Source organism: Myiozetetes cayanensis, unplaced genomic scaffold, assembly GCF_022539395.1.
Source record: "Myiozetetes cayanensis isolate MyiCay16 unplaced genomic scaffold, myiCay2020 scf2-11, whole genome shotgun sequence".
In the NCBI taxonomy this organism is placed as follows: domain Eukaryota; kingdom Metazoa; phylum Chordata; class Aves; order Passeriformes; family Tyrannidae; genus Myiozetetes; species Myiozetetes cayanensis.
In genome coordinates this window covers 62,496,946-62,517,238 of record NW_026087411.1, presented here as the reverse complement: position 1 = coordinate 62,517,238, position 20,293 = coordinate 62,496,946, and the positions used below count along the sequence as shown (strand labels likewise).

Below are 20,293 nucleotides of genomic sequence, written 5' to 3'. Positions count from 1 at the left end.
GATTTATGCCACTGTGGAGCTTGCTGTCGTTGCTGGCTCTACAGTTCACTTCTTTTAATATGTTTCATGAAGGCTACTTGCTGACGAGGGAGGGCTCCACCAGCAGTGTGCTACCCCAGTGTACTTGTAGCCTTGAAGTCTCTGCACCTGATCATTTCATAAGAGGAAATGTCTGGCACTGTGGTTATACAGTGATCAGCAGAGAGGAGCTGTGTTTGCCTCAGGCAACCTCCTGCCAGGAGTGCTATGTCTATTTTGAAATTTCGTCCCTCTGCACATTTCATATTAATCCACAGCCCTCTGTATAGTAGGTAAGTCAAAAATAATATGCTCCATAAGAAATGAAAAATTAAAAAAAAAAAAAAAGGAAGAAGTGAGAGAGTCAAAGTGACATGTTCCCTCATTTTTTTCTCTTTTCCCTATTCCCAAGTGCTCTTTGCCTTCTCTAAGTCCTCTGCCTTTTGGTTTGGACATTTATTTTAAAATCGTACTTACTTCCTTTCTGAAAAATCACAAGCAATTCCTGACATAAGGGTTGAAGCTTTTGAGGTGTCCTTTTTTCCCCTACCTTTCTATATTAAATATTAAGCTGAGCTCTGGAATAAGCTGACTACCCCTTTCCTACAATTCTTTAGATGTACTTATATAAATAGCAATTTACTTATATAAATAGCAATGTAAATTACATATCTAGTGAATTAGATGTAGTAATAATGGTGTAATATGCACTGTGCTACTTATTACTGAATCTGCAAATTGAAGTTAATTTACTCAAGAAGAAAATAGTAAAAGAAATCATAATACAGTTGAGGGTAATTGTACTCTGCTGTACCTGAGCAAGCTAGATACTAATTGCAAATATTTTACTATCAGTACAAGTTTTTTCATTATTCTTCCATTAAAGCAAAGTGCTCATTTTCCCCCATTTTCAGAATTAATTTCTTTCACAAATATTCCTATACACTAAAATTACTACATACCAATATTGCATGTACCATATTATAGTAGAAAACCATGAAGACAGAAAAAAATGCTGCAATTACCTAATTTGACCTCCTACATAACACAGGCCATAGAGATTCCCTGAATTAATTCCTGTCTGAGGTAAAAATACATTTAATTTTGATCTTAAAATGTCGCACAATAGAAACCTTACTACCATTCTTATTAAAATTTACTCTTAACTTGTCTAAATTTCCAGCTTTCAGTCCAGATGCTTATAATGCAGTTATTTGAAAAAACACATCATCCTGTCCTTAGCAATATTTTACTAGCTGGCTTTATGATTTATGATGAAATTTAACTTCCTTTACTTAACTAATCTGCTTAATCTCCTCCTCCTTGTCCTCTAATCATTCTCACAGTCTTCTCTGAACCTTCTCCATTTTTTCAAAATCTGTCCTGGAGGGTGGAGACAAAAAAATATTTTGAAAACAAGCATGAATAGTACCAGTGTTAAGTACAGAAAAAATATAGCATCCTTGTTTAGACAGAGTTTCCAGTTAAATAACCACAGAACACACAAAACAATCTGTTTAGCCTGTTAAGGAAACTCCCCTCTCTGACCAACCAGGAGCCACTCTGTGGTCTCTTGCCTCAGGCTCCTGGACCCCGAGCTCAACCTGCATCTTACACAGCAGCTCCACAACAAGTTAAAGGCAGTAAATGTATTTCACAACAGCTGTGTTAAACTGGGAATCTACACTGCGCTAATTATGCACTATGAACCACAGGTCCGGAGTCAGTACTCCACAGACACCCCATCCATGAGACAGGCTTTCCTGCTTCTCTGTGTTCAAACTCTTTGTTTGCTTGTACTTGCACTACTAAGATGTCAATATTTCTGTGAAGGAGAGTCATTCTTCCAGTCTACATATTCTAAATTCAGTCAGTTTTTAAGATTGTTTTAGGCATATAAAAACTCTGAACAACCTACTTTGTTCTTTTAGAGTAGGATTAACTCAAATCACCAGGCTTCAGTCATCGCAAAGCTGAAGCTAGACAGCATTGGGGTTTTTTTCCCAGACGTGAAACAAAGCAGATATTTCTAAAGAGATTCATCCATACCTATTTTAGATAATTTAGGTGCCTGAAATAGGTGGAAAGTTTTGTTCATTCTGTAGGTGCCTGTCTCTTGTAGGTGCCACTATTGCCAGTGACTACACAGGAAAGCTAATTAGCCTTTTTTTCACATTTATGGGGGGAAAAGGAAGTTAATTATAATTGCACCAAATATGCTCATGATTCTTGAGGTGAAAATTTGAGGACAAAACAATAGGCCTGACATTTCTATCATGACCATTCCCGTCTGTCACAAAAAGCGAAGCAATAAGCAAGAATATTTGACTTTTAGAAGAAACATCACTATATTGGTATTCCATTAATCTCTCACAAAGCACAGGGATTGCCTTGATATTACCTTGTTCATTTTGAAAAAGTGAATAATTCATGGCAAAGGTGGTCTATTGGGAAAGTATTTCAATGTTATCGTGCATACCACAGTCATTACATTCAAACATGTGATGCTAAGGTTAACTATAAATGCTGCTGCTAATTCAGCATTACAGTATACCTGTGACATCTTTCCATCTTTACTTGTATATTTGTATGCCAGTATACTCATTTACATTTCTCCATGTGTGCTATAGGGGTTGACAAGGGGAAAAAGGGACTTGATGGAAATAGTACAAGTCAATAGACATTAATAGAAACCATACAGCCCCAAATTTTGCTGCTTGACAGCAGGAAACGCAATAGTTGACATATGGAAGAAAAAAGATATTATGTTAGAATATAGAATCTCCCCATGATACACACAGTATCAGTGTGAAGAAACCATAAATAATGAAAGAATGCAAAAAAATGACTCTAAATTGACTGAAAAAAATTGTTATCAGTAATGAAAGTCTGTGCTTGACTGAGGCAGTAGTAAGGACAGTGAAGACAACTGCATTACTTAGTGGGCTCAGTGTGAGCTCAAGATCAAGTAAATCAATATGAGAAAGAAGAAAAAATATGCCATTATCAGGACTCTTATATTTGGTACAGAAATATAATGACCTAAAAAGAAGGCTAAAAAGAATTTGGAAGGATAACTCCAAAAGAACAGAGAAGACTCTTAGGCTGATTCTGTCAGATTCAGATCAGGTGGATGAGGAATCATTATTCAGATTTTGTGTTGAGGTTTAATGAGATGGCTTGACCAAACGATCTGAATGAGGAACAAAAGAATCCCAAGGCAGGCTTTTGTGTTTTGTGCCATCCTCCAGATAAAATGGATAACTTCATGAATTATGCAATTAACATCTCTCTGAATACCGATATGGCTTCACATCTTTTTACTGCCCACTGCTATAAAGTCTTCCTTCATATCTAGATTGCTGCATGCTGAAGATCACAGTGAAATTCAGAGGCAAGCATCTACTAATTAGTCACATATTAAGCATGAAGTCTAACAGCTTATTGTGGAATTATGCCTTCACTGACAATTTTGCAGAGTTTTCATGAGAAACTTGTGAGCACAGAGACCTTCTGGGCACATACGCAGCCACTTGCCTCTGCAGACCCCGTTTCCATTGCAGAGGAACAGCAAGCCTCTGAAAATGTGAACAGAGGACTGCAAAGGTTGTAAAAGAAAGATCTCCACTCGCGTAGGCCCAGACTGAGCTCAGATCTAAGCACACACTTATCTCCTCTTTCCTGATGCCTTGGTTTCTATAGAAAAAATATCTGGGAATACATGCTAACCAGGAACTGTGCTTGTCCCAGCCAGGTCCCCAGTCATTCAAGCAAAGGGACCAAGACCACCAGATTAGAGCTGCTTAACCAAACTGGTAATTTAGACACTACTTGCAACACTTTGGGAAATGGGAAGTTTCTGCCCTAATGATTTTTTTTGTGAAATCGATTGTGATTTTCAACTTCAATTTTAACCTATTTCTTAAGTATTATTAATGTATCTGATATACTTCAGTTCTTTGGGAAACAGAGACCTGGTTATTGAACCTGTGTCTGCTCTAGCTTGTAGACATCCAAGCAAAGGATCTATTTTATTTGGGTAGCTTATTCATATGTCAAACCAAAAATTATTTGTCCACTTTACCCATTTTTTTTCTCTCTTGTGCAAGTATAGGTGTGGAATAACTTGCTAAAATTTTGGGATGAGATACAAAGCAGAATTTGGTAAAATGGATTGCTAGTTTTCTGCAAATATATGGTTCACAGGAGTAAACAATTTTCACAGCGATTTGTAACACCAGCTCATGCATATTTTTGCTTCAATTATAATTTCTGACACCTTATCACTGTAGAAGGCAGAAGTTGATAAGGGGCACTCACTAACTCAAAGTAAGGGTTTTCCACATGGCATCATAAACTGTCATTCCTCCTAACAGAGAGCAATTTCCATATTTACCTGGTAATGCCAAGGTATTTAATAATTTCATTTGTTTGATACTTTATATTTTAGATTATTAAGGTAGGATTCGGGTTGATGTTTTTTACTTTCTGTTGGTTAAATTCACCGATCATGCAAAAAGGCATATCTGTGATGCTCTAGGTGTGACATACATAATGTCACACGGAAAGATGAGAATTCTGAGAGTAAACAGTGAAGACATCTAGTTTTGTCTACTCTGTAAAGCAGGGAAGTTTCAGAATAAATATCTTATCTAAATGATGTAGTAATTCCCTAGCTGTTAACCTGATAATCACATAATCATTTTAAATAACTAACTTTCTAAACCACAAGTTTTGATGAAGTTGGATATCTTCATGCACTAGCAAACTACATAGCTAAAGATGGAGGCAAGCCTGAGTGTCTCTTGTGTGTCAGTCGATGTCCATGATTCTCTGAGATGCAACAGGCAGCTGTTAGATAGTACGGACACATCTTCTAATTCCCAGTATTCTCTTATTTGCACAAGATAAAACACTCTACCATTAGGGCAAAGTGAAAAATGAAGGGTAAGTCAGCATGTCTGTGTGCACTTGAGCACGTGGTCTCTTTTTCCGTCTGTGCTGTTAACTCTTCTTTCCTCTCTGACAACACACTTCGTGCCTTCAGGTGCTGTTTCATTTTTCTCCAAGCAGTTCTCCGGTGCCTTATACTGCAATTAATGTTCTTCCTCTTCCTTTGGAATATTCTCCTGATGCTTCCTAGTAGGTACAACTTTGCTTGCTGCTGACTAGCATCATGTATCTGGGTATCTGAAAATAGACTAAATCATAGAAAATACTTCAGATTAAAACTCTTGAATTGGAAACATGATTAGAACTGACCTGTGACAAGAAAAGTTTTTTGTTCCTTCTCCTGAGGGGTCTAACTCAACTCTATGCACACTTTCCTTAAAACTCTTTCATTAACTTTTAAAGATATCAATAGAACTTTTTCCACTTACTCTGTATATATAAGAAACCAGGGAAAAAAAAATCCCTCACCAAACATGATGTGTTTTAATTTTATACTATGTTTATTGCTGCTATGCAGCTGCACAGCTCAGTGGTCTTCAGAGATGGCTGTGCAAGTTGGACCTCATTGCATAGTGTTGTATTCTTTCATGTCTCTCCAGTTAAATTATCCTCCTACCCTTTATTCTGCCAAGGCAACACAGCCAGATGAAATATTTCTGAATGTTGGCAATGAACTGATGATGTAGAAGGAACCAAACATCTAAGAATCATTTCTTCTCTGACCCTCAGTAGGATATAATACTGTCTCATTTTTCAAAGACTTTGTGTATCTATTCAAGTCAATAACACTAAATTTCTATCTACCAAATATGTATTTTTGACAGAGAATCGCAAAGGAAGTGACACTACAAACAGTTGGGATACATAAATTAAATATAAACAAAAAAATATTAAAAATAAAGCATTAATGTATGGCTGGTATTCTGCACAGAGTAATCTCATATAACGGGTTAATAACAGTGTAGAATAGAATATGTAGTTGTAGCACTTTTTGTGCTTTTGATGCAAAAACTCAAACCAAAAGACATAATAATTACTGGAACCTTAGACTGCCCCAGTGCAACAGGCATCATTATCAGAATGTTACAGATTTTGTAAGAAAAAAAGAACAATAAAATAAAACCTGACTGGATTTCACTGTTTTGATACTCATGTTAGGGATCACTGTGGCTCTGCATCATAGAAGTGGGAGTTTCTGGAGGCAAGGAGAAAGGTAGAGCATTTTCAGGGACAAAGAAGGAACACAGCTGCTGTACCAGCATGGTGGCCACTGCGTGTGCTGTTGTCAGAGCAGAAGGAGAAGAGCTGTGGCTTTTGTTCTCACTTCATGCAGTCCATTGCCAGTGTGGAGGCTGGATGGAGACTGCTAGTGCTGAAGCTTTCCCTCACCTTTCCTGCTGGGGCCAAGGCATCCCAATCTGCCACTAGATGGGTTGCCCTGAGTGACCTGAGCCTGGAACAGGTGACAGAGCTGCAGCCTTCACCACATGTGGGTTAAAGAAAATACAAACCTCACATTTTTCATGAAGACTAGCATGTCAAAGTACTGCTGTAACTTCTGTTCTTCCCACCAAAGCAGCTTTTGACTCAGCATGCTAAATAGTTTGTTACTGAGACCAAGGGAAGAGATGTGTGCTGTGTTACTGAGAGCTACACAGAGCTTCAGAGCTTCAAGCTGGTGATCACTGCTTTAGGGATATAGATGCCCAGTTCAGACAAAACATTTGTTTCTAAATGGACTTCTGTTGATGGCAGAGGTCTAATTCAGACTTCCTTGATCACCGTGGCTGGCACACTCCCAGGTACTGCATTATATTAACAAGGTTCATAAACTGTCAGATATATAACTCAACCACTTAACTCCCTGCAATGAGGCACAGACTCTAAGGACATGGCCTTTCCGAGAATGTTCTCTCTTTGTAATTCATCATTCTCCCGAAATGCCTCATGTGATATGATGTTACTGGAAACTTCAGCTAAAAGGTTCATTTTTTTTTTTTTTTTTTTGGTCGCACATATTGCAGAATTTATTCATATGTATTCTGCCCGCCCAGGCGGTGACTGGGATCTCTGCCACCAAGCTATTTCCATTCAGGGCAAGGAGATCACTATTTTTCATGCTGAATAAACAAGGGAATGATCCCCTGCCCTTCAGCAGAAGGGCTTTAAGGGGAAAGGTGCCTTTGGCCATGGAACTCAAACTGTCCTTCCGCTTGGAGCCTCTGGAGCATAATGTCTCTTCATACCAGCCTAGGCTGCATGGTGTGATATTCATTTAAACTCTCCAGTGGTTCTCCTTTTGCAGAAAAGTTTTTCACAAAGCACTTTGGCATTTGCTTTTTGAAGCCTGCTTAGCTGATTTTGCTGAATGGAAAAGGTAACCCTGAAACATATCTGTTATTATAGATTACAAAGGTGGAAAAAGCCTGCAGTAGACTAATGCTGAGAGGAAAAATAGCATTGAAACATTAGCTGAGTTCAGTTACTTTAAACATTAGATACCACAGGAAGAGGTTTTATTGACCTTGAAACCCCCTGACACTTGATGCTGTTATATTGTGCACCTAGAGCAAAATGTTTGTGCTAGCAATGCATTTGCTAGACGTATGGATCCTAGGGAGATGCAATGATGTGGAGCACCCTATGCACACTGTTCTGCATTTTCACTGAGATACCTATATTTCCTTACTCCAGAGTGTGAGGGTTGAGGGAATTATAAGGTTAAAATAATTCATTCTGCCTCATCTTCCTTAAGTGCATTGCCAGAGACAGAGGCTGTCCTGCCAGGTATCCCACCTTCCCATATTGTGCAAGCAAAGCCTCCACCTGAATTAGACACCTTCCTGGCATCTCTGCTGCTGGTGGCACTACCAAGGAAATCTGTCAGTTCTTCTGCTGTTAATCTACAATTCCCACTGGGCTTCTGACTTACTATTACTGTACTTTGATATTCAATCAAAATGCAGGTTTTATAAGTTTAAGCCCCATTCATCTAGATCATTCTATCTAGAGCTGCTCCTATGAATATCTTGTTTGCTTTTCTTTTTATGTATTAAAGTAATGAGCATGACTCTTCAGGGTGCTGAAGGGCTGCATCAGCTGTGGTGTGCACTTTGCATACCATACATCCATCTGCCTTGTCAGCACCGCCATCACCAGCTGTCGTCGGAACACTTTGATCAGGACGTTATTAGGCTGTTACAACATGACCACGACCATGAAGTCTGTGCAGTGCCAAAGCTGTCATGTTCCATGACGTTTCCTGACCCTGTGACCATCATCAGAGCCTTCAAATAAACAGCAGTTCATGACAGGGAAAATAAATAGCATCACAGGGAAAGAGTCAGTTGTTACTGACTCTTACCTCTGATTAAATTTTCTGGTCTTATTGTTTATGTGACAACCATGATCTAATTTAATCAAACATATAATGATGGAGAAGAGTAAATTGCCTGTGCTTCCTTTCTGAATTTTTACTCTGTACAGTTTTCGTGATTGGCCACAGTCCTGAGAAACTGGCAGACACAACAACATCCAGTCTTCTACTCACTCCTCTAAATGCTTCTGTTTCCCAGATCAGAGGGCCCAGTCTTCACACTCAAAGCATCGAGGTTTATTTGCCATATGGGTGCTTCAACATGGAGGGATGAATTTTCACTGAACAGAAGTACTCATATGTGTTTGTTTATCAGGAATTCAGAGCTCTCTTGTACCATCAAAATATTTCCCCCTATACAATCTGCACAAATTTCAAATACACTTTTTTCCTGCTGCCCTCAAAAGAGTGAGTAGCATGGATAATCAACTGTTTCTTCTAACACAGTTCAGTTTAAAATGCTAGGCATTCATTTGGTGGGCTGTAAGGAGTCTGTGGCTTTGTTAGATCTGCAGCATAAAGAACCAATTTTTCTTATCCTAATCCTGTGGCTGTCTGGAAAAGGTGACACACAGTTACAAACAATGATAAGAAAAGCTACTGCTGCCAAAGGCAGTAAGATACCAAAGCCAGATGATTAAACCATTCCAAAACTTTCCCAGAAGACAAGAGGGGTAAAAGGTCCAGAGTTGTTTTTTTTTTTTTTTTTTGTAGAAGTTTCTGTGTTATAAATCCTTAAGGGCAAAGCCCACATACAGACACATATATATGTATGCTTTAATAATCCATTCCTACTATTAACAGAAAAAATGGGGTGATGAGTATTTTAAAGCCTTTCACTTTAGATTGTACTTGTTTTATCTTCATTCTTTGTTTTGCTTTTTTGCTGTTACCAAATTGAAAGAGGCAGTTTGCCTTATTTTAAAAATAAATGGAATTATTTTTCCCAATATACACAACTCTAATGACTAAATCCTTTTGATGTGAACAGCAGGCTCCATACGCTGTTGACGCCCATGCAGTCAAAACTCTGTTCTAACAGTGACAGGTTGGGTTACAGAGATACACCATAAAAGGAAACAGAGCAATAGACTTTCCCATCTTCAGGACTTCCCATAGACTTAGATTGGATGGAATTAAAAAAAATATGTAATCAAATATCTTCCTTGCCCCTAATAAAGTGAGAAAATGTAGTGACAATTCCTCAAAAGGAGAAAGGAAAATTGAAGGTTCTCCAGCTTTTGACATGTTTTTTCAGCAGCAGTAATACCTTCAGCCTTCACTGAGCAACATGTACTTGAGCTGCACCCAGTACCTGCTGAATGCAGCTGATGGAGAATTTGCTCCTGGCTTCCCCGTCCTATCCTTGCTCTAAGTTGTGACCTGGAGATCTGCAGAAGGCAGCCTGCAGTGGCCTCCCCTCTGCCCAATGAGACATGCTTGCCTCAGTTTCCTGAGGGAATCCAGCAGAGTCCTGGCTGGGGCATTTTGCCTGTGGAATCAGGAATGAGAAGTTCAGTGGCAAGCCTGAATCTACAAGAGACTCCACAGTTCAGTTAACACAGAGGTCAGCAATAAGCAATACCTAGTTCCATCTCGTGTAAGCTGGTGGCTACCATCCTTTTAGGGGTTTTTTAGGTTGTCTTTCATGTCTGAGGCAGGAAAAAGGGCATCCTACTCTTTAGCTCTGAGATGAAGTCATGGAAAAGTGTCAAATATCATGTGGTTATCAAAAGCATAAATCACATGGGAATACCTAGGAAGAGGGAAGATTTGTAGAAAGTTTTAGGTCAAAATTGCAGAAAACTCTTGCTAAAGTTTAAATTTTCTAGGAAATTTGGGTCAAGCCAAGTGTCTGTAATACAGCTACAAAACAGGTAAGTATCTCTTGCTTTCTACCATCATTAAAGGTTTGCACAGCTCTTTTCTGAGAAGTCAGTGCTGTGATTTTCAACGGCTTTGTAGTGTCTTCAATTCATCAGGCAAAAAAGCTTGCCAGGGAAGACGCTAAGGGAATAGCTGTCCTGAACAAGATAGAACTACTCTCAAGAGCCCAGAAAGATTTCAAACAAAAGCATTCGATCAGGTCTTCGTGGTGATCTTCAAATGCTTATACAAAAAAGGAAATCTCCAGAAAATTGAACAGTCCACTGAGAAATAAAGATTTTATGCTAAGCACCTTCTAGACAACTGATATTAAAAAATATTGTGATGCGTCAGATGAAATAAATGAAATTTTTATCACAGTTCTCTTTTCCAGCGTGTCTAGATTCATCTGTATTGATGATTCATGTTTTCATTGTGTCTGCTAAAAAAAAAAAAAAAAACACAAAACCGTTTCGAGCACTTATCAACTTAAGAAAGGAAAGGAAAAGGATTTGACAACTACACAGGCTAAGACATTTCCATTTTGGTTGGCTTTGCTTTTAAATTTCACAATTGCTCCCTAAATACAATTGTGGACATGGCAATTTAATATTGTATTTTTTTATTAATTATTTTATTGCACAAAATAAAGCTACTTGGTCATATTAATGAAATATTCTTTCCAGCCAGCACACAGATAGTTAATTTTGTAGAATAATGACACCAAGGCCACACAGTCTATTGTCTATCAGGAATCTGGTCTTATACAGATAGTTTTCCAGTGCTCCTTTTATGATGAAAGATAGTTAAACTTGGAGGAATGACAGGGTTCTCATGATGTTAAATGTAAGCACAAATAAAAGCGTACCTCAACAGAGTAGTTTCCATGGAATATAGCTTAAGTTTTATATTAAACTCCAGCAATGATGTTCACTCACTGATGCGGCACTGCTGCAGGCAGTGAAATCATGCTTGAAAGGCTTTTTGTAGGGGGCAGCTTTAGAACCCCCATGACACCAACTTAAATCTACAGATATTGATAGAAAGGTCTCTGCCTCACCTTTCCTGCTAAATAATGAGTATTATTCTTCTGAGAATCAATACACTGGAAGCTTTCTAGATAGTAATTCTCCATTTCTTCAGTTGCTCATAATGTGGAAATATATATATATCTATATACATACATATATCCAGACTTCAAAAATCCATTTTAAAGAAACATTGTTTGTTAAATGCAGAGCATTACCAAGGCTTTATGAGTGCAGCCCACTGCAAGAAATACGATTAATTTGCACATGGGTAGACATGTAATACCAAGCTTTGCAATAAAACGTTCCCAGGGCCAGAATTAACCTCCATGTATTTCTGCATTATTATTGCTTGAACTAGCCCATATTTTGCCTAGGTCTTGAAAAACCAAAAACTTAATAATGAAAAGTAAATACACAAGCCTCAGCTGTTTTGGAAGATACTGTAACATTTTTCCATAGGAAAACAGAATTTGTTAGTGTTTTTTAAGTCTAAGGTCCATTTCTCCTGACCAAGTAAGGTTATAGAATAAAACATATTCATTCAATGAAGCCAAGACTACGTACTATTTCCATAAACCTTAACTCATTAATCTTCATCTCAAGCCTTCTCCTCATCTCCTTATCCCACTCAGATCTTATCCACTTTTAGTTTGCATTTCCGCCTTCCTGTCACTCCTTTGTTTTGGGTTTCCAGCACAATAAAGTTGACTTGTAATACTTATCTATACAGACATTGCTTTAGAAGAGGGAAATGTGGGGTTCTTGACCAGGAATGATGCTTTTTTATATAACTGCTTTTTTCCCAAGTCTGGTGCTATTTGCAGTGCATAAGAACACTCATTACTATAAGAGAAGTGAGAAAAAATAGCAAGAAACTCTTTTGATCAATACTAATTCTGATTAAGTTTGATTACAGCACTTGATATTTTCAGCAAACCTGGAAATACACTCACAGAAACTCAGGATCTGCTAAGAATCTTTAACAACATAACAGGACACTACCAACTTGGTGGGGAATATTCTATCTACTTTTTTATTGGCATTATATGGCTATAATAAGGCAACAAAATGCATTAACTTTATTCTGTAATTAATCTTATTACCAAAGCTTCAGTAGTGCTGTTTTATTGCTGACTTATTTTAGGCTTTTGCTTGTCTTCTTTTTAACTTTGCAGAAGGAAAGATGGTTTTATCAACATGTTTATAGATTGGGGAAAAAAAACCCAACCAATAAAAAAACCCCAAATGTTTAAGATCATTGTATATAAAATTAAGGTCAACACGATGCCCTCAAAGTAGACGCAGGGAGCTGGTGCAGGCAAAGAGCAGTACTCATTTATACTCTCATATTGACACATCAAGGAAAGTTGTAGAGAGTAAATTTTTTCAAGCTGCAGAAAATGAGGTTGGTAAAAACATGCATTCACTAGTCATTATATGTATAAGTGAGCAGGGTTGTTTTTAACGGTTCCTTCTCCTCTAGAGGCCCATACTACAGTATTAAAATATGAATGGGACAGATGTAGTCACCTAATCTTAATGGGTCTGGGATCCAGAACTGATCTTCTGTTCATTGCACCTATTTCTTTTTATAACTGCACGGTTTATAAAAAACAAAGCTTGGTTAATTAAAAAAAAAAAAAATAGGGATGCAAAGCAACAAGAGTTTTCAAGCTAACTTTCCTAGTTCTAAACTGATTTTCTGAGACAGTCAGGCTCCTTCTCTTCTTTATCTCTGAAGACTCATTACCTTCTTTCTCATGTAAGATAAAAATCATTAGGAATACTGAATCAGGAAGACTCTGTGTAATTCTGATACTGCACGGAGCGCTGCTGTTTGAGGGCTTCCCAGGAATATATTAACTGATGTGACTGGCCTCTATCATTTGCATTTGATATGGTTTTTTCCCTCATCTTCTTCTCCAGGGTGAGGAGTGTGTTCAGTGAAGAGTTTTCTTTGGATTTTTTTTTCTGCTGTGCATAGGTACATTGCAGTGTGCTTTTCTCAGAGATAAAAAGGTCCAAGAAGCTCATCATGTACATCATGTAACAAAGGCGGTACATTTTGTGAGAGCCCTTCATCCCTGCAGGAATTCGTTAACAATTGTAGTTGTCTGATCCCCAAGAAATCTCTGCTACGTGTGTAGATGAGCGGTACCCATCCTTTGGGAAGTCCTGGTCCACAGGGGAGAAAGCATGTTCCTGATTTCTATCCCAGAGGTGTGTGTAGTCATTGAGTATCATCAAAGTAAAAGCTGCCACTTTTGGTTCTGGGCCTCAGCTCAGAGTGTGTGCCCACTGCTGCTTGCTGATGCAATTAGAAGATAAATCTTGAATGGCTGTCACTGGATCAGAACTGATAATTTGCTTGGTTAAAAAAAAAAAAGAGAAAGAAGAAAAACTAATGTGAGATTTAAATTAAAACAAAATTATTATGTGTATATTATTATCTAACCAAGGAAAGGGAGAGGGGGAGGTTTATTTTATGAACTCTGATTATCTCATGGGAAAAAAGCTTCCATTTGTACTTAGATCAGAACAATTTGAGCTTTAAGGCATTCTTTTAATCAACAAGCTCATCTGATGAAATGCTGTAGGATTTGCTTGTATATCAAAGGAGTTCCCTAGAGATTTAAGGGATGTAACTGAATACAATTGGAAGATCAGCTGTAAACATCATTTGTGATACAGTTTGTTTGCTGTGCTTTGTAAGAGAAGTTCAGTTAATAATGAGTGAACTTGTGGTTGTTTAGAAGATAGTAGAATATTGAACTGTATTGCAAGAAAAGGATTACCATAGCAGCCTACTGGAGATGCAACTAACTGGGATCTGATGGTCTGTAAAAAGAGAACAGAGAAACTATTAAGCCAAGGTTCACATCCAAGAATGGAATCATTTGTGAACAACCTTTCTGGGCCTACTCTGTTGCTGAATTAAACCTCATGTAATGTCATTGAAGTCAATGGGGTTATACAGGGCGTAAGTCAGTGGAGCAAATTAGCCCTCTGTCTTGAAGCCAAGAAATGAAAGGGAATAGTGATCCAATAAAACAGAGATGAAATGCTGATATTAGCTGAATGCCACTGCTCTTGGTACAGTGAGTTCTTTGTGTCCAGCACTGAATATTTCATCCTTCCCAGGTGTAAAATCTTCCCAGCAGCACTATAAGGCAGATTTATAATAAATGACAAAATTAATGGTTTAGTTCTGTTGTAATGCAGCTTCTGGGCTCCCAAAAGGAACTTAAGCAGTTAGCAGACAATATCTGTGCTGGCTTCAGTGTGAGCTCCAAATCAAGTCTTGATCTCTTCAGAAAAGTCTTGAGGCTGACCTTTTTTTCCCTTTAGTCATCTCTCACCCATACAGATGTTAGAAGCTAGCATTTGTGGGTATGGGGAGTTTGCTACCTAGAAAACTGACAGAAATTCCAGGAATATCTGTGTAAAAGCTGGAGTAAACTAGGCACAGTCACTGCCTCAGGTATGAACGTACTAGGAAATACAGTGGATTTGTTTGCACTTAATTTGTATATGGGTAATATTAAGGGCTCTAAGAACCCACAGTATTGCAGTGATTGTACATGTGCCTTGGATTAATGAAAAAAAAAATCTTTTTCACTAACCAGCATTCATAATGATTTCTCATATTTCACTTTTTCTATTCTCCAACCCACTGATTACTCAAACTGAAATTAAGAGCATCATCTCCCTCAGCCAGAGATTATGGGTTTTGCACCATGCACAAAGAGAACTCTGTCCTGTCTGGAGCACCTAGGCACTTTTATTATCTGTATGAAGAACTAATTCCCAAAGTGTGCAGATGGGCTTGCAGTTCATGAAAATATCTCTGTGAGATGACATGTGCAGAATTAACAGATTCCGACAGCATGGCTCACTTTTCACCACAAAGAGGTCAAACAACTTGAGTTCTTTTGATGTCTTACCGTGCAAATTTCAGCAATAAGAAAAAGGGTGAAAAATGATTTATTGTGATTTAGTAGGGAAAACTCTCCAGACCTAGATGTTAAGGAAGTTGTGTAAAGCATGGAACACATGGCTCATGTTGCTGATCCAGTATTTGTTCTGTTACTTCTGGTGTGACTTCTTAGCAATGACAGAACTTGTTCAAGGGACCAGCAGAGGACTCACGGGGACTCACACAGCCTGTTGGATGTGTGATTTTGGCCCTTTATTCCTTTTTGTATTATTTTTTTCGTCTGGTACTTCAGTAACTGTTACAGATTTTCATTTTCTTCAAATCCAATTCCTTCTGCTTACAATTCAATTCTGGACAGGCTCTTCAGAGAGGATTTAAAGGGAAAAGATAGAAATTTGCCAGCTGCTGTGTGAGATGCTGATGTAAACACATCCAGACCTATCCAAAGAGCAAGATATGTCTTGAGGCTTAGGGACTATTGCAGATATGGGAACAAGTCCCATTAATCCACAGCCATAATTTCAAGTGATAAAATATCACCATAAAGCTGGTTTACAAGTGCACTGAATTTGTCCTTTGTTTAGTTGTCAAGGTTCTGACTTTAAAAAAAGTTCTGCTAGAGGCCCAGGTTTTGTTGGATAACAAATCTGATTTTGACAGAAGTCTTTACATTATCAGTGGCTAAAAGCCCATCCATCCAACCACTCACTTGCTCTTCTAGTTTTCAATAATTAAAAAGAAGTCAATTAGGTATTGGAAAAATTTTGGTCAATTTTTGGAAGTTTTATTGAAGGATGCGATATTAAGATCAAGAAAGATGCAAAATTCCCCTATTTCCAATTAAAATTACTAAACTGTTGTAGAGAATTATCTTTACCTCATCAAAGATAGTCTGTTGAATTTTGTTGTTTCTGTTTCTGTTGTTGCTTTTCTAAAACCATCTCTTGTTTTTCTGTTGTATTTGTCTTACATCTAATGCTATTACATTCTGTTTCAGCTGGCAGGCTTCATCTATGCCTGTTATGTTGTGAAGTGTATTACTGAAGAAGAGGACAGCTGTAAGTACTAAAGCTTTATTGCATACAAAATGAATACTTTTTTTTTTATTTTTAAATCACCCCTCCACTATACTGGCTTCTGCTGACTTCAACCTAAATGCCTTATTATACTGTAGCCAGAACATGTTTTCTGTCCATCCTTCTTGGTATAAAATTTGAAAATGTCTGAAGGACAAAGGAGTCATGAAATGCCAATAAAAAAATTAATAAGCATACTCTTCCTTCTGAAAAGATCATTGCAATTCTTTATCTCCCATCTTAGCTTACAACATAAAACAAATCTTAACAAAAAAAAAAATCCCAGTTGATAAATATAAGTTTGGGGTTTTTTTCCATATTCCAGATTGTTATTAACTATCTTCAGAGTAATTGGTTGCCACTGAGGTCATAGCTCTCCAGTGTTGACATATGTGTTGGCTTGTAAAAGCACTTCTGGCAAAAAAATAGCTTCAGATCATTGCAGAACCTCCACTTACAAGAGGTGAAACAGTGGAGTTGCTCTTTGTTCCTGCTGCTCTCAGGGTACAATTAAGAGGAGTGAAATGATTTCTTAGAGATATATGTTTGTGTTTCTTCTGCTTATTTATATCAGTAGAAGCCTGTTGAGCAGAATTTGCTCTTATTGCATGCTATAGAGTCAAGGCATTTAATTTTTTCTCTCTACTCTAACCTTGATTTTTTTAAAAATGGGCCACTGCAGCATTTCAGTACATCTTGGGATTCATTCTAAAGCACTTTAGAAACAAGTATCAGAAGTGCATGTAACTTTGATAAAATATACATGAATCCTAGAGAGAGCTCTGTAACAGGAAGCTAAAGGGCTTTTATTTGATTGAGAGCACTGCAAGGGCTGGCGGGGGTTCCTTTGTGTGTTCTCCTGCGTGGAAAATAGCTGCAACCCTATAATCTATTGGCAATACAGTGTCAGTGTGAATCATCAAGGGGAGATTTAGTGCTGAAATCAAACCACCACACTTTGGAGGTCGTTCTGACTATGCTCATTTCAGTTGTTTTTGTGTTTCTGTGGAGGTGAGGAAGGTATAAAGAGTTAAAAGGGTTTGGGACAGATGTGTGGAGCAGGGGTATGTCACAAATAGACTTTTCTGTTTAGGGAAGGACCGAGTCATATGTAATTTCTATTGCTTTCCCATTAAGTGCATTCACTATCCACAGGGTTGGAGGAGAGTTATTCCTTGCTGCCCAAATTGAAATCCCATTTAATACTATCCTACCCTCTCTTCTAAAGGCTTAAATCTTTTTTCTGCTTTTCTGTGGTGCTTTAGGGCATGATATAAGTAAAAAACAAGGAAGGGACTTGAGTCTTGGCTCACCAAACAAGTGCAGAAGTCAGAGCACATTTGAGAGATTTCTCCTATGGTCTGTAAAGCAGCATTCCTGGCAGCAAAGTGCCACAGCCAATATGGTATTGTTTTCTTCTCACTGTGGCAGGAGCTCCCTGTTGTTCAGGAGCCACAGATTGTCATGCTTCTTTGAACCTCTTCTTGCCATCACCTTGAACTGTTTTGAGGCTTTTATTACTTTGTTAGTAAACCTCAGCCAGGTCTCCTTGTCCAGTCAAAGAGCCATCTTACCGACCTGTGAGCATCTCTCTAAGGTACCAGGATGAACCCCCAACCAGCACAACGAAGCCAGCACAAGCTCGGGCACTGCAGCTTTTCCCCTGGTGATGCTTGGATGCTTGGCTGGCAAAAAGGAAAAAAAGGGAACTTCTGTGACTGAGTTGTGCCAACACTGTAATAATGCTCAGATTGGATTTGGTCCCTCAAGGTATCATAAAATTAAAGCTTTAGTTTCTACTGAGAGGCATCATGTAGCAGAGACTAAGAATTATTCCAGTTCTCTCTCTGCTTAGACAAGTGTTCACTGTGACAGGCAGGGCCTGCCGTCCATACAAACACCCTCCACTCAGGTTTAATTTTAAAATGCTTTTATTTCCTTAGATATGTTTTCTCGCATTTTCTGTCCCTTCCTTTCCATGCCTTTTGGCAACACATCCATCTATCATGCTCTTCTCAGATGATTGTATCCCTTATGGATGTCATGTTATTCAGTATTTTTACTCCAGAGGAAGATGCCTAAGTGCGACTTTCTCCATACATTCACAGATGGGGTCATCTCATGCAGATCAAGGGAGTGCTAAGGAGAAAAGCTTTCAGGATAAGTGGAATATGTCCCAGAGTCATTTCTTGAGCTTACTGCATAGGCAAGTCTTTGATTTGAGATTACTTCAGATCCCCACCTATGTTTCTCTTTCCATAGTCTCTTCTTCCACTTTTCCAGTTCCTCATCCCTGCCTGTTGCTATGGAGCAAACTCTGAGGCACAGAGGGATGGAAGTGCCCTCCTTGCCCACAGTGTACTCCCTCCTCTAAACTTCCTTTTCTACCTAGCATGGTAGAAAAAAGCTTTATACTGTCACCCACCAGCCCCTGCCCAGCATCCATATCTGGTAAGGAGTGAGGCTGGGCTTATGTTCCATTCAGTTTGGCAGCTGGTATTCCCTCTCTGTCCTGTGTCAGCTTTGAAAGATCCTCTAGTAAGAACCAGTCACCAGAAAGCAACTCTGCCACACCATTCCATGCTTTCCCAGCACTGAAGTGGTCTGTGAAGGACAACAGAGGGACACTGCCATCTTCTTACCCACCTCTATATTCACAGACATCACAGGAGAAATCTACATCTCTGGTTTTCAGGACCACTCATGCCTGTAAAAATGTGATGCCTCACTGCCAATCACAGAGAACCACAAGGATAACCATATTGGTTCATACTAAAGTGTCATTTAGCCACAGGTCCTTTCTGATGAGGCAGAGACAACAGAAAAAGATATTTGCTTTTCACAATGGACATGGTAAATGCCCATACACTCAATTCCATTCCTTCTGCTTCGGTAATGGGCCATAGGAACACAGCAGTCCAAAAGAGGAGCAAAAGAGACAGAAACACTGAACTTGGCAGGAGTGAGCAGCAAGGCACAAGACTAGAGAAAAAGCCATGCAACATCCAAGAGCCAAACATAGGCATGTTTCAAATTTTAACCAGAGGAAGATATCGATACTGCTCTGGAGTATAGAAGGTTTTTCATCTTCTGTTGGCACAGAGCCTCAACTGTAGAAATAGAGTCAAGTTGCTCTTAAGCTGCTTCAGCTGAATTAGTTTTGCTCTCAAAGTAATTGGAACAAGCTGAAAGAATTATTATTTCTCCGTTCTTTATGCACATTTTATTAAGAGAACAAATGAGCGAGGGTAGAATTAAGCAAACCTTTCACTAAGATTAACCTGCTCTAACCTCACCAAAGGATTAGGGATGGAACAATACAGTGATCAAATCAGGGTCAGAACTAGGACTGAAACAGCAAGACTAGAGGTTTTAATTACTCACACACCAAAAAATCCAGCTGCAGACCCCCTAAATCAAAGCTCAAGTCTATGCTATCTTTCATGAGAACTATCTACTTTGGGTTAATTCTGCACCAAGGACTAAAGAGGAAGCTGCTTTCCCTCCTAGTACAGTCCCAGAAGTGCTGTAACACTGGGTGCACTAGAGTCAAACAGCAATACCTGTCTCCAAGGGGAAGACAAGCTATGGATTTTCCATGGCTGCTACTCTCAGAGAAGGTTTGTCACTCCGAAAGGACCCTTCTGCGTCATTTTTACTGTGGCTGTGTAGGGAGGAGGAACTCTGAGGCTTAGAGTGCCTCAGGTCTTTGTCTGGGAAAGATAAGGGAGAACGGGTGCCCAGCAGGACTGCTGCCAATTCCATATTCTCCCCTTCACCATTACCACTGGTATGCCTAAGCCATGGCCAGTCTTACCTCATTAGCATTATTAGCTGCCACAATTAAAAATGAAACATAAAAATGTCAGGAACAACGATTACTTGGAGACACTCAATGGCTGTAAACTTATTGGAGCTCCTCATTTGTCTTTCAAAATCGTATTAGGCCTGCATTTTTCAAAGGCTTCACATTATTTTTAATAACATCAGAATGTTCCTTTAATGTGCATTTCCTCACTAGCAATTTAGCTCCCTG

General features: G+C 38.7%; 1 protein-coding gene across 4 annotated transcripts in view; it reads left to right on the top strand.

The window, feature by feature from the left end:
- The window catches only part of NKAIN2 (sodium/potassium transporting ATPase interacting 2), a 537,578-nt gene that overhangs the window by 491,586 nt on the left and 25,699 nt on the right, over positions 1-20,293 (top strand). For all 4 annotated transcript variants that reach the window (XR_007628910.1, XR_007628909.1, XR_007628911.1 and 1 more), the window contains one exon: positions 16,179-16,239. Coding sequence is in view for 1 of the 4 variants with exons in the window: in XM_050315311.1 (XP_050171268.1) it covers positions 16,179-16,239 (61 nt within the window). In the remaining 3 variants the exon portion in view is untranslated. The remainder of the gene's footprint in view (positions 1-16,178; positions 16,240-20,293) is intronic.